This window comes from Hypanus sabinus, chromosome 3 (assembly GCF_030144855.1).
Source record: "Hypanus sabinus isolate sHypSab1 chromosome 3, sHypSab1.hap1, whole genome shotgun sequence".
Taxonomy (NCBI): Eukaryota; Metazoa; Chordata; class Chondrichthyes; order Myliobatiformes; family Dasyatidae; genus Hypanus; species Hypanus sabinus.
The window spans coordinates 176137141-176149633 of NC_082708.1; the positions used below are offsets into that span (position 1 = coordinate 176137141).

General features: G+C 40.9%; 1 protein-coding gene across 2 annotated transcripts in view; it reads right to left on the reverse strand.

Moving 5' to 3' along the window:
- The window catches only part of suclg1 (succinate-CoA ligase GDP/ADP-forming subunit alph), an 81579-nt gene that overhangs the window by 29912 nt on the left and 39174 nt on the right, over positions 1-12493 (reverse strand). For both annotated transcript variants that reach the window (XM_059965691.1, XM_059965693.1), the window contains exons 6-7: positions 6672-6755; positions 5371-5522 (exon numbers count right to left, since the gene is read on the reverse strand). In XM_059965691.1, the coding sequence (XP_059821674.1) occupies positions 5371-5522; positions 6672-6755 (236 nt within the window). The remainder of the gene's footprint in view (positions 1-5370; positions 5523-6671; positions 6756-12493) is intronic.

Genomic DNA, 12493 nt, shown 5'->3' on the forward strand with positions numbered 1-12493 from the left:
TAGCAATTCCTCATTTCATCCAGCTCATCTTCCAGGAAGCAAACACTGAAGAGCAACACTGAAAGCCAGCCTGCATGGGCTGGGCCCCGACCCAGAGAAGTTCCTCTGCTCTCTCCCACACCATCTCCAGTGCACCTTCCCCTAATTAACTGTAACAGGCAACACCAAGGCATGGGAGCCTGGTCCGTGCAACTCGCCCACTATTGATCTCGCCAATGAGCCAGACTTGCAGTATTTTGTATTACCAATGTCCATCAGGGTCTTGCGATCACAAGAAAAACACCGAAGACAAACATTTGCACCATTTGTTGGACCTGGAGAAGCCGCTGCAACCAAGCACAACACCATTTTACCAGAAGATTCCTCAAACTTTGGCTCTACAAATCTCCACTCTTCATAGTGTAACAATAGAAAGAACAAAATAATTCCTGTCACAAACTTTTAATTGGGACAGGCTTGGAAGAACACCTCAGCCCTTCTTCAATTCTCACATCAACATAACAGTATAATCTCAGCTCAGCAGGTGAACAAACTGAATGACAAGCAACAGCCTTTTTCAAAGTGTAATAAATCTCATCTCTCCCAGCTCTGGGGTAACCATTGACGTATGAGGCTAAAAGAAAGATGTAGCAGGATTAACTTGAAAAGAATGCAGGAGGAATGATTTATACACACGGGTAGAAGAAGGTAACAACCTCCAGCCAGCAACAACTCAATATGCAACAGATCAACTCCTGAACGTATGAAGCGCATGAAAATGGAATTCAAAATCAGTTTGAAGGCAGAAAAAGCTCTTCATCATTCAGTTACATTTACCCTACAAGCAGCAGGCAAACATTTTTAGCAGCAATCTTCATAGATTTTCCTTTTCTTTGTTTATATATATTTAAGATGAGGGAAAAACATGATAACAGTGCTACCATTAGAAAAGGCTTAATGATTTATATATATTGAACAGTACAGAACAAGAACAGGCCTATTGGCCTGTCCAGTCTGCACCGATCATGATGCCAGTCTAACTAATCCTATGCATGCGTATCCCGGTGGTCAACAATATCAATTCCTTTTCCCATTCCCATATCAATATATGTCTACGGACTTGTCCATTGCTAAGTCAAAGCAAAACACCAATTAAATGAACACCACCTGGCAGCACAAACCTGGAGTTCCCAAACTCTAAAAACTGTCCCTTTTCACCTTTTTTTTCTTTCTTCAAAAGTTCAAAGTACGTTTATTATCCAAGTATGTATACAATTATACAACCTTGAGATTCATCTCCTTAGACAGCCACAAAACAAGAAACCCAAAAGAACCCATTTAAAAATAAAGACAAACATCCAACGTGCAGAGAGAAAAAAAATACATTGTGCACACAATAAAAATAAACCAATAGTATTTAGAACCGAGTGAGTCCTCAGACAAGGTCTGGAGCAGCCAGAGCAGGCACACAGCTTCAGGTTCAGTTCAGCACATAGCAGAGTAAACATCGTGGAGCCTGCAGACACAGAGCCTGCAGCAGCCACAGCAGGCCCACAGCCTCAGGCTCAGTGCGGCGAAGAGCGGAGTAAACATCGCGGAGCTGTGTGCAGAACTGGCACGACTCTCGCTTCTTGTCCCGACACCCTGTCTTTTCAATCCATCTGGCCCAGCACTTAAACTGTTCAAACTTCAGGCCTTTCCTCACTCTAAGACCCAGAAACGGTTCCTGATTCACCAGCTCCCATCACCCTCTTTGTGCCCTGCATTCTCTCCATCTGCTCATCACCAGTACACTGCTCTGTGGTTCACCTCCTCACCTTATCCCAGGCTCCACGTTACTTTACTATGAGATTCAATATTCAACTCTTGGTCAGCTCCATCTATCACAGCTTCCAACATGATCCCCACCTCATCTGTCCATTCGCCCCTCACCTAGTCCCCCATCTCCTGCCAACTCTTGCGTCCACCTTTTTATACTATTGAATTTTAATGCAGATGAAGGGTCTTGACCCAAAGCACTGACTGTGCATTTCCTTTCACAGATGCTGCCTGACCTGCAGAGTTCCTTGTGCGTTGTGGGTGGCTCCAGATTCCAGCATCTGCAGTCTCTCATGTCCCCATTCAAGTCTTGTTTATATAAGCACATTACGTGCCTACATTGAAATCCTGGATTCCCCCTGTCTACAATCCGATTCTACATTGATCAAGTTAAACCTATAATGGTAAAAAGTATGCAAAAAGCACTTTTTAAAATCTTCTCTGAAAGCATTTTCCTGCTGTTCATCTATAGATATCCAGAGTTGGAAACGTGGTGGATATGTCATTGACTACATGCTATTTCTTCTACAAATACTTGTATATAACCACTGACCAGATGGTTTAGGCATGGCGTGTCTCAAATACGACTTATACACTTAGTGGCCACTTTATGAGGTACACTTATACACCTGGTTATTAATACAACTATCTAATCAGCCAATCATGTGGCAGCAACTCAAAGCATGGAGGCAGTGCATAATAGCAGCAGTTGCCACTTGTTAGGTGCACCTGAACATCTAATAGTTAATACAAAATCTAACCAGCCAATCACATGGCAGAATTTCAATACATAAAAGCACGCAGACGTTGTCAAGAGATTCAGTTGTTGTTCAGACCAAACATCAGAAAGAGTAAGAAATGTGATCTGTGACTTCTCTTTAGTTTTTTTATATACAAAAAGAACAGCTTTTCATTGAACCTTGGTACATGTGACAATGAAAGAAACAATTACGTGACCATTCTGCACACCAGCTGACAGTTTACGAACGTATGGAACGGCATCTCAGAACAGCTCTCAGCTGTACTGGTTCCTACTGAAGTCTCTGAATAGTAATCTTGAGGGAAATCTGCCCGAATCCTTCCTCTACATCTCTGTAGATTCACCAATGTTAACTCTAGTGATTCTCACTAGTACTGTGTTCGAGAACAATAGAAAGATCTTCATGATTCAGGACAATAGCAGCAGTGGCATTCATTGCCCATGCCCCAGGAAAGTGAGAAAGCAAATTTATTCTTATTTTAGCAGAGAAAAAATGCAAATTTACTGATGAAAATGGTCAGCTATTGCTCAGTGCATGGCACACTTGGCTAGGAATGAAAAGATTGCAGTTCAAGCGCTAACATGGAGCCTTAGGCATGAAACTCTTGGGAAGACTTCAAAGCAAAACTATTAGCACTACTACACAGCTAGAGATGGTGACATTCAGAAGATGTTGAGAAACAGCTCTGTTTGGTCTCTTAAATGAGCATAAATGATCACATAGTCTTATTTCAACAAACAGCAGGGATATTCTCCCCAGAATCCTCCCTGGACCAACAACATTGAATTTTAATAAGAAAAATTAAGATGGACTATCCAGTAATGGTGATAATGGTATTTGTGGGTGATTGCAGCATTTCAAAGTTCAAAGTAAAACTTATTGTCAGAGTACATATGTGTCACCACATACAACCCTGAGATTCTTCTTCCTGTGGGTATACTTAGCAAACCTATAGAACAGTAACTATAAGACAGGGTCTGAAAACTGTAAACAAACTGTGCAAATGCAGATATAAATAAATAATGAGCATAAATTAACAAGATAAAAGAGTCCTTAAATGAATGTAGTTATCCTCTTTTTGTTCAAGAGCCTGATGGTTGAGGGGTAGTAACTGTTCTTGAACCTGCTGGTGCAAGTCTTGAGGCTCCTGTACCTTCTACCTGATGGCAGCAGCAAGAAAAGAAGATGGCTCGGGCATTTCTTTCATTTCAACAGTGCCTAAAGTACTTCACTGGCTGTTAAAGCCCTTTGGGGCATCCTGAAAGAGTACAAAATGTGCTTTATAATTTAAATCTTCCTCTTTCTATCTTTTATGAAGACCTTCCTTAAATCATATGGACTCACACAACAGAGAAGCAGGATCGCTGGCCCATACGCCCATTCCTGGCATCAAATGTTACACTTCGGGGGACAAATTTAAGAAGAAAGTACATAGTTAATGGCAGGACACTTAATATCATTGATGTACAAAGGAACCTTGGTGTCAAAGTTCACAGCTCTCTGAACATACTGAGCAAGCAGATAGGGTGATAAAGAAGGATGGCATTCTAGCCTTCATTGGTTAGGGCATTGAGTACGAGTCAAGTTGCAGTGATGTAAAATTTTGGTTAGGCCACATTTGGGAGTGTTGCGTGTAATTCTGGTCGTCGCATGTGAAGGCTTTGAAAGGGTTGCAGAAGAAGTTTCCTAGAATGCGACCTGGATTGGAGGCTAGCAAAGAAGTTGGAAAAACTTGAGTTGACATACGGGAGATCTGATTGAAGATTTTACATTATGACAAGCATAGATAGGTTAGACTGCCAGAATCTTTTACCAGGATAGGAACATCAAACACTAGAGGACATACACAGAGGTGTGAGGGGAAGGAAGGTGCGTAGCGACCTGGAACAGGCTGCTTGGTGGTATGGTGGAAGCAAATATGATAAGGGGGTCTAAGAGGCTTTTTGATATGTGCATGAATATGCGGGGAATGGAGGGATATGGATCACATACAGGCAGATTTAGTTGATTTGTCATGGTGTTCAGTGCAGACATTGTAGGCCTAAGGGCTTGTTCCTATGCTACACTGTTCTATGTTAATCTAACTTCCCAACACTGTCTTTAGCCTTCATTTGCATGGCATTTCAAGAGCTCACCTAAACATTTCTACCATCCCCTCAGTCAGCAAGACTCAGGTGTCAACCACCATCTGAATGGAAAAATTATTCCTAAGATCTCCAGAATGCAAAATGCTGGAAATACTCCGCATGTCAAGCCACACCCGTGAGAAGAGAAACAGGCTTAATGTTTCAGATCGATGAACCTTTGTCAGATCTGATCGGTTAACTGTGTTCTTTTTCTACAGATGCAGCCCGATCTGCTGAATATTTCCACATTTTCTGATTTCATTTTGGATATCCCAGAATCTGTAAATTTAAAAAAAATCACTCACTCTCTACTGCCTATCACCAAGCTCATTTAAGATATAATTTTTCAAATTGCCCTAAATCCCAAGGCTGTGATCTACTAGTCTAGTGTCCCATGTGGGAATCTGTCAAAGATCTTACCAAAGTCTACAATGACAATACCTATCACACCACCCTTATCAGCACACCTCTCAAAATTGTCCAGACAGGATGTACCATTTACATACTCATGTCGACTCTAGTGATGCTGTGCTGATTAATCCAGCCCCTCAGAATCTGTTCCAGCTAGTTCCCTACTGCTAATGTTAAATTAATTATCACGCTAACACATGAACTTGCAGTTTTTTAAAAAATGAATATTTAACAGAGGCTCCCAAGGCTCTTGAAGTAGAAAACCTTGCACATACCATGTTGTGCTGTTGCAAATACTCTGCTGCATTCTCCTCAGCGTTGCCTCCAATCTCTCCAATTAAAATGATGCCTTCTGTTTTAGGGTCCTTCAGGAAGACTTCAAGGCAATCAATGAAGTCTGTTCCATTGAAAGGATCTCCACCAATTCCTAGGATTAAAAGAATCAAAAACATTATTGGGGCCTTTGTCACTACATATTAAGGTTTTGTAGCAGTTAATTGCCTCAGCCTCACAAATCCAGCTATTCAGGAACGGTTTCCAGCTCTGTTGTTTCAGCTGCAAGGCCACTTTCCGGATGTAAAGACTACAGGGTAACAACTTACTTTCTTTTTAAATCATGACAAGCATTACTGAAAGGCTCTGGTTGACAGCTGTAAGATTAATGTGTTATGAACAAAGACAAGAGAAGCTATAGAGAACCGGACTCTGTCATGAGGAGAGATCACCAACATTCATTCCTCTACACCCTACAGACACATGCTTCCAAATCAACAGTGATCAGACAAATTTGTACATCATTGTGGGATGCTGCAATCTGCTGTCCATAGCCCTCAGTGAACATATTCTCAATGCTGCAAGATGCAGATGGGGTCAATTTGGAGAATTATGTTTATCTGATTCTTTCACTCTAAAATTAAATGGGCCAGCACACCAGTGATAAACAAATAAAAGCAGGAAAAAATGTGTTTTGTTTCATCTTCTCATACATTTGAATAGTTATCCCAAACTTGTACCCCATGGAAAACACAGACTAGCAAATACTTATTTATGCCATCTTTTAGAATGCTGCCAAGCTCTGAGAGAGAGATAAAGATGCTGAGAAAATGTGTTGTCTGCCCATTTAATTAACATATAATACTCATTATTTCCACGGCAGTAATTGCTCGATGCCAAGGGGCAAGAAAGACTCCGGAATAAAGTAATTTAAAAAATCAAATAAGTCACATTCTAGAAGTGGTTTGAGCTATTTTTATATCAGCTACACTGGAGTTTGTTTGTATTGCTGCTTAGAGAAGACTAGGTGTTGAGTTACTGCCAGTAACGTTAATAATGAGCTGCAGGCTGGTGGAAGACTGGTATCCAGAATGCCCATAAGGGGGAAGATGAACAAGTCAATAGTACAGCGCAACTTCAAACAAAATGCAGATTCCACTCTTAATAACTGGAACGCCAAAAGAGGTCGTGAAGCAACAGACTCAATTTGAAATTTTCTTTGCACAGTTGCATGTGGCAAGACTACACAAAAAAACTAGTTTGCAGGATAAGACTAATGCTGACAATTAAGTACATGGCTTACCAACACACAGAGACTGGCCTAGATCAACCTGCGTTGTCTGGTGAACAGCTTCATATGTTAGTGTACCAGATCTTGATACAATGCCTGCAAACAAGTACATTTGTTTAATTAAAGCATGACAAGTGAATTTGTTCTTAATACATGTTGGCATGCATTACCCTCCATACAATCCTTTACTCTGTCGATGAATGACCCAGAAGAGAAAAGTAGTCAAGATCCTCCATCTGAATTAAGTCAGCCGACCTCAGTTGGTTTCTACTGCGGCTTTAATACTGGCATTTAACATAAAGTAATTGCTTAGCTAACGAAGCAATCAGTGCCTTCCTGATCTTGACAAACAACATTAAGGCCTGGGTTACCAAGAGATAAGCAACATTTGTGTCACACTGGTTTACTCCCATAGAGTCCAACCATTTCTCATTGATACACAAAAAAAATTCCCCTTCATGTATATTCTCAGGTAGCTATTCAATCCACTTTAGTCTATTCCCCCAATAGATGAAATCAAGGCTGATTCTTAACCTAGCTCCTTTTATTGGTCTCTTGAGAGATTATTTAATCATTTTCAAGACCTGGCCAACAGTTACTGTCATCTCTAAATGAGATGCTGATTAGCCACCTCTTGAGGCATCAGTCTTGGTAAGAACACATCTCAATGCTGGTGAGGGAGTTCCAGAATTTAGGTCCAGCAGCGATAAAGGGTCTGTGACATATATCTAAGTCAAGACAGGTGAAACTTGGGAGGAATTTGCAAATACTGTAGTGGTGATCACATACAGTACACCTATTGCATAATTCTCTGTAAAATCATGGAAGCCAAGCACATCACCCCTTAACTTCTTAAGCTCCACTTCACATATTGTTTTCTCAGAATTTAGATTTAGGAATCCAGATATCACTCTGGCATTCTGACCTTCTTTTAATCCAATGTACAGTATCTATCCTAAAATTATGGTGCTTAGAAATATTCACACAATAAGCCCTGCATCAAGATGTAGCATAACTCCCATTCTCCAGTCCTCGAGATACAAAGACATTGCTTTGTTAGCCATTACGGTTATTTTCTGTCCTTGTCCCTGACATGTTAATGACCTATACACAGAAGCCTTAAGTAAAGTCTCTTTGATTTGCTACTCACTGCTTCTAGTTTTTCACCATTTATAAAACACTCTCCACCACCTGTCACAAGATCAAACTGGATGACATCCTATTTACTGAAACAGATTTGGCACATTTTAGCTCATTTACTTTTAAGTCTTCTTAATTTGATCTTTTAATTTGTTCTGCTTACAAAACCATCCATCTATGTCATGACAAAACTTTCTTAAAATCTCATTATCTAATAATGTATATTTGGTGAACAGTTGCAATCCCAAAACAACTTTGCAGAACCTGATGATTGAAGCCACATCTTCTCAGTCCCCATCTCTATTCTATCGTATCTCCTGTTCATTTCCCTGCCAGACCAACAATTTATTATCAATTTCATGATTTCTGGCTAATGATCTCTTTTGTTCAGAATACAAACCTAAGTACATTCCTTCAGTTAACTGTCTTTCAATCATGTAGAAGTTACATTCTATATGAAAATCAATCCACCCTCCCTTGCCATCACTGAATCTCCCTTATCAGTACAGTACAGTGTTGACAAGATTAGTGCAGCTACAAAACCAGGTTACAGACTGCACTGAGTGAGCTACATTATTTTCAAAAAACAAAAATGTAAGTCAGTGTGAAACCCCTTTTTACTGGGCATCTCTAGAGATGCAGCTCCTTAGCCCCTCTCGAACAGCCACTTGACTCAGCAGTGAGAAGACCACCTTTCTCAAACTCCACACATCTAGGGTCGGTATGACTTGGGTCCCACCAAAACCAGGAAGTTGGGATGCAGCACTGATGGGACTGGCCAGCTCACAATCCAAGCAGAGACTCCAGTATGCCTCTCTCTCCCACACCACATCCAGCACCTCCTCCCCAGATGGCTCTGACAGGAGATGCCACGGCATTGGGGCCTGGTCCCCGCAGCCCCTCGCATTCAATCTTGACAATGTATGCTGGATTTAGCATGATTTGGCCCAACAGGTTTTGGAATAATCAGATTTGCAATACTGCATTCAACTGAAAGCCAGAACAGAAATCTGGACTCATATTTTGCCCCCCCCCCCCCTTGATCTTCAGACCCTGGATTAACAACAGCAAACTAATTATATTAGGAATGAAATTTTTAATTCAACAAATGACTAAGAACATTTAATATTTGTTTTAATCAGTATAATTTATATAGAATTGTTAAATCATATTATTCCTAAATTAATTTTGATTATTTCAGTTAATGAAGTAACTGGACACTCAACTAAAGCAAATCCCACAGTCCTTCTAACTGCTACCTAGTGAAATCTGTTAGAAACTGTCCATGAGTGGTGTCAGCTGATGATTAGTCTCAGCTTACTGCTTGCCACACTTGGACTACTGATAATTACATCTGAATTTCGCAGATGCTGACAAAGTAACAGCTACTTTGAGAAAGTCTGGTCACAATAATCTTTCCATTATCTTGTGTGGATCTGAATAAAAATCCAAATCAATTTTAATATTACTGCCATGTATCATAAAATCTGAGGCAAGCATTGCAAAACTTTTTTTCGCATCACTGGTTACTGCTAGTTCTAAGTGTTCTCTGGGACTCAGTAGCAGTGAGCAGTCAACCACATTGAGGGATTCGCACATATTGGACATATAAAGCACAATTTACAGAACATCTATAACATCTTGCATAGTGTGTGAACTAAAACGCTGAAGATTAAGGTTACAGCTAAAATGTAACAAATGCTTTCAAATAAAAGCTTCAAAGCACTGAATTCTGAAATAATCAGGCGGACGATCAGTTTATCAGAGGTAGGGAGATTGTTGATCAGTAATTATGACTTAGTACATTATTAAAAAGGTATGTACAATTCCATGAATGAACAAAAAAAGTTTTCAGGGATAGGATGGTCAAAAAGAGAATAGTTTGCATATCTCTGAAGATCATGGTGGATCACCAAATGCTGAAAATTCAACTGACCAGATGATCAGCTGCCGGACTGGCACGTTCTGCCACGGATCAGTGCATTCGGACCTGGGTTGGGTCGACGGTCACACTTTACAGAAGTACTGAGCCCGTGCGGCTGCTCTCCAGGTATACAGCGAAAAGATGTTTCCCAAATTCTGAGATTTATCTGATTAACGGACTGTACTTTTACTTTGGTTTCTTGTGGACAATTGGTGTGTGGGCGATCTGTTCATTTTTTTTGTGTGTACGAGGCGGCTGGGAGTCTGATTCTATTATTGCTATTCGTGAGTGGGGGGGGGTCAGTGGTTGCTATTGTTGTTGCTGCTGTTTTTGCTGCGGGTGAGGGGAGGTTTTGGGTTTGTCAGTATTTTTCTTTTCTTTCTCATGCTGGTTGGTTGATGTTTTTCTCTTTCACCATGGTCTTTCTGTATTTATTGGCTACCTGGAGTACACAAATATCAAAGTATAAATAAATATCAAAGTTGTATACGTGCATACTTTATCAATAAAATGAACCTTGAAGGAAGTTCTAAAACAGAACAAGCTATAGAGCAGGTGAAGGCCAAAGATTCACAGTATCATGGGCCAAAGGGGCCGTACTGTGCTGTATTATTATTCTATGCTCTGCTATCTAAATTTCTGCATATAATGTGTATTATATGTTGCTGCCATTATGGAGTAATAAAAGGGGATGCCGATAGCTTTGCCATTATTACAAGCACAGTAGATTCAGGCATGAATAATATCCACAAACTTGATCTGTGAGGATTGCCTGTCTCTGTGGAACCTTGCTCTGCAAGAGTGTAGAGTTTTCGGGGTTGCAGAAAGAGCTCAAACAGAACAGCCGGTTAAGAAATATGAATGTGGAAAGAAATATCTCTAAAAAATTACTTGAAGCTGACATCTGAAATAGGTTGGCAAGGGGAGCTCATTTCAAGTCCAATTTCTGCCATGCCCCATATTTAAATATACATGAATAGGATGTAGATCAGCAAGCTCCATCACAAACACAATCTTTAAGGACATCTTCAAGAAGGGGTTCCTCAAGAAGATAGCATCCCTCACTATCTGGGACATACCTTCTTTCCATTATGATTATCGGGAGGTGGTGCAATAGCTTCACTCAATGATTCTGAAGCAGCTTCTCCCCTTCCACCATCAGAATGGTCAATTAACACTAACACATAATTTCTTTATTTTTGCATTATTTAGTTTGTTATATTTAACTTTGCATCTTTGCACTGTATTGTTACTGTAAAACAAATTGCACGTCATCTACATCAGTGATAATAAATCCGATTCCAATTTTCATTTCTTTCAATAGACAATAGGTGCAGGAGTAGGCCATTCAGCCCTTCGAGCCAGCACCGCCATTCACTGTGATCAAGACTGATCATCCAGATTCAGTACCCCGTTCTTGCCTTCTCCCATATCCCTTGGCTCCGCTATCTTTAAGAGCTCTATCTAACTCTAGCATGAAAGCTTCCAGAAAATTGGCGTCCACTGCCTTCTGAGACAGAGCATTCCACAGATCCACAGCTCTCTGGGTGAAAAGGTTTTTCCTCAACTCTGTTCTAAATGGCCTACCCCTTATTCTTAAACTGTGGCCTCTGGTTCTGGACTCCCCCAACATCAGGAACATGTTTCCTGCCTCTAGTGTCCAATCCCTTAATAATCTTATATGTTTCAATCAGATCCCCTCTCATCCTTCTAAATTCCAGTGTATACAAGCCCAGTCACTCCAATCTTTCAACATATGACAGTCTCGCCATCCCGGGAATTAACCCTGTGAACCTACGCTGCACTTCCTCAATAGCAAGAATGTCCTTCCTCAAATTGATCTTGATGGCAGTCTTGATGGCAGTAATAGGATTAGGCCGAGCCAGCATGGATTTACCAAGGGCAAATCATGCTTGACTAATCTGTTGGAGTTTTTTGAGGGTGTAACAGGGATGTTAGACGAGGGTAAGCCAGTGGATGTTGTGTACCTAGATTTTCAGAAGGCATTCGATAAGGTGCCACATAGGAGATTGGTGAGTAAAATCAGAGCTCATGGCATTGGGGGCAGGGTTTCAACATGGATAGAAAACTGGTTGGCAGATAGAAAGCAAAGGGTAGCAGTGAATGGGTGTTTCTCGGACTGGCTGGAGGTGACTAGTGGGGTACCACAGGGCTCTGTATTGGGACCACAGCTCTTTACGATTTATGTCAACGATTTAGATGAGGGCATTGAAAACTATATCAGCAAGTTTGCTGACGATACTAAACTGGGTGGCAGTGTGACATGCGAAGAGGACGTTAGGAGAATACAGGGAGACTTGGATAGGCTGGGTGAGTGGGCAGATACTTGGCAGATGTCATTCAATGTGAATAAATGTGAAGTTATCCACTTTGGAAGCAGGAACAAGAAGGCAGAGTATTGTCTGAACGGTGTAGAGTTAGGTAAGGAAGAAATGCAAAGAGACCTAGGAGTCCTAGTTCATCAGTCAATGAAGGTGAATGAGCAAGTGCAACAGGCAGTGAAGAGGGCAAATGGAATGTTGGCCTTTATTACAAGGGGAATTGAGTACAAAAGCAAGGATGTCCTTTTGCATTTGTACAGGGCCCTGGTGAGACCACACCTGGAATATTGTGTACAGTTTTGGTCTCCAGGTTTAAGGAAGGACATTCTGGCAATTGAGAAAGTGCAGCGTAGATTCACTAGGTTGATTCCTGGGATGGCAGGGCTGTCTTACGCAGAGAGATTGGAGAGATTGGGCTTGTACACACT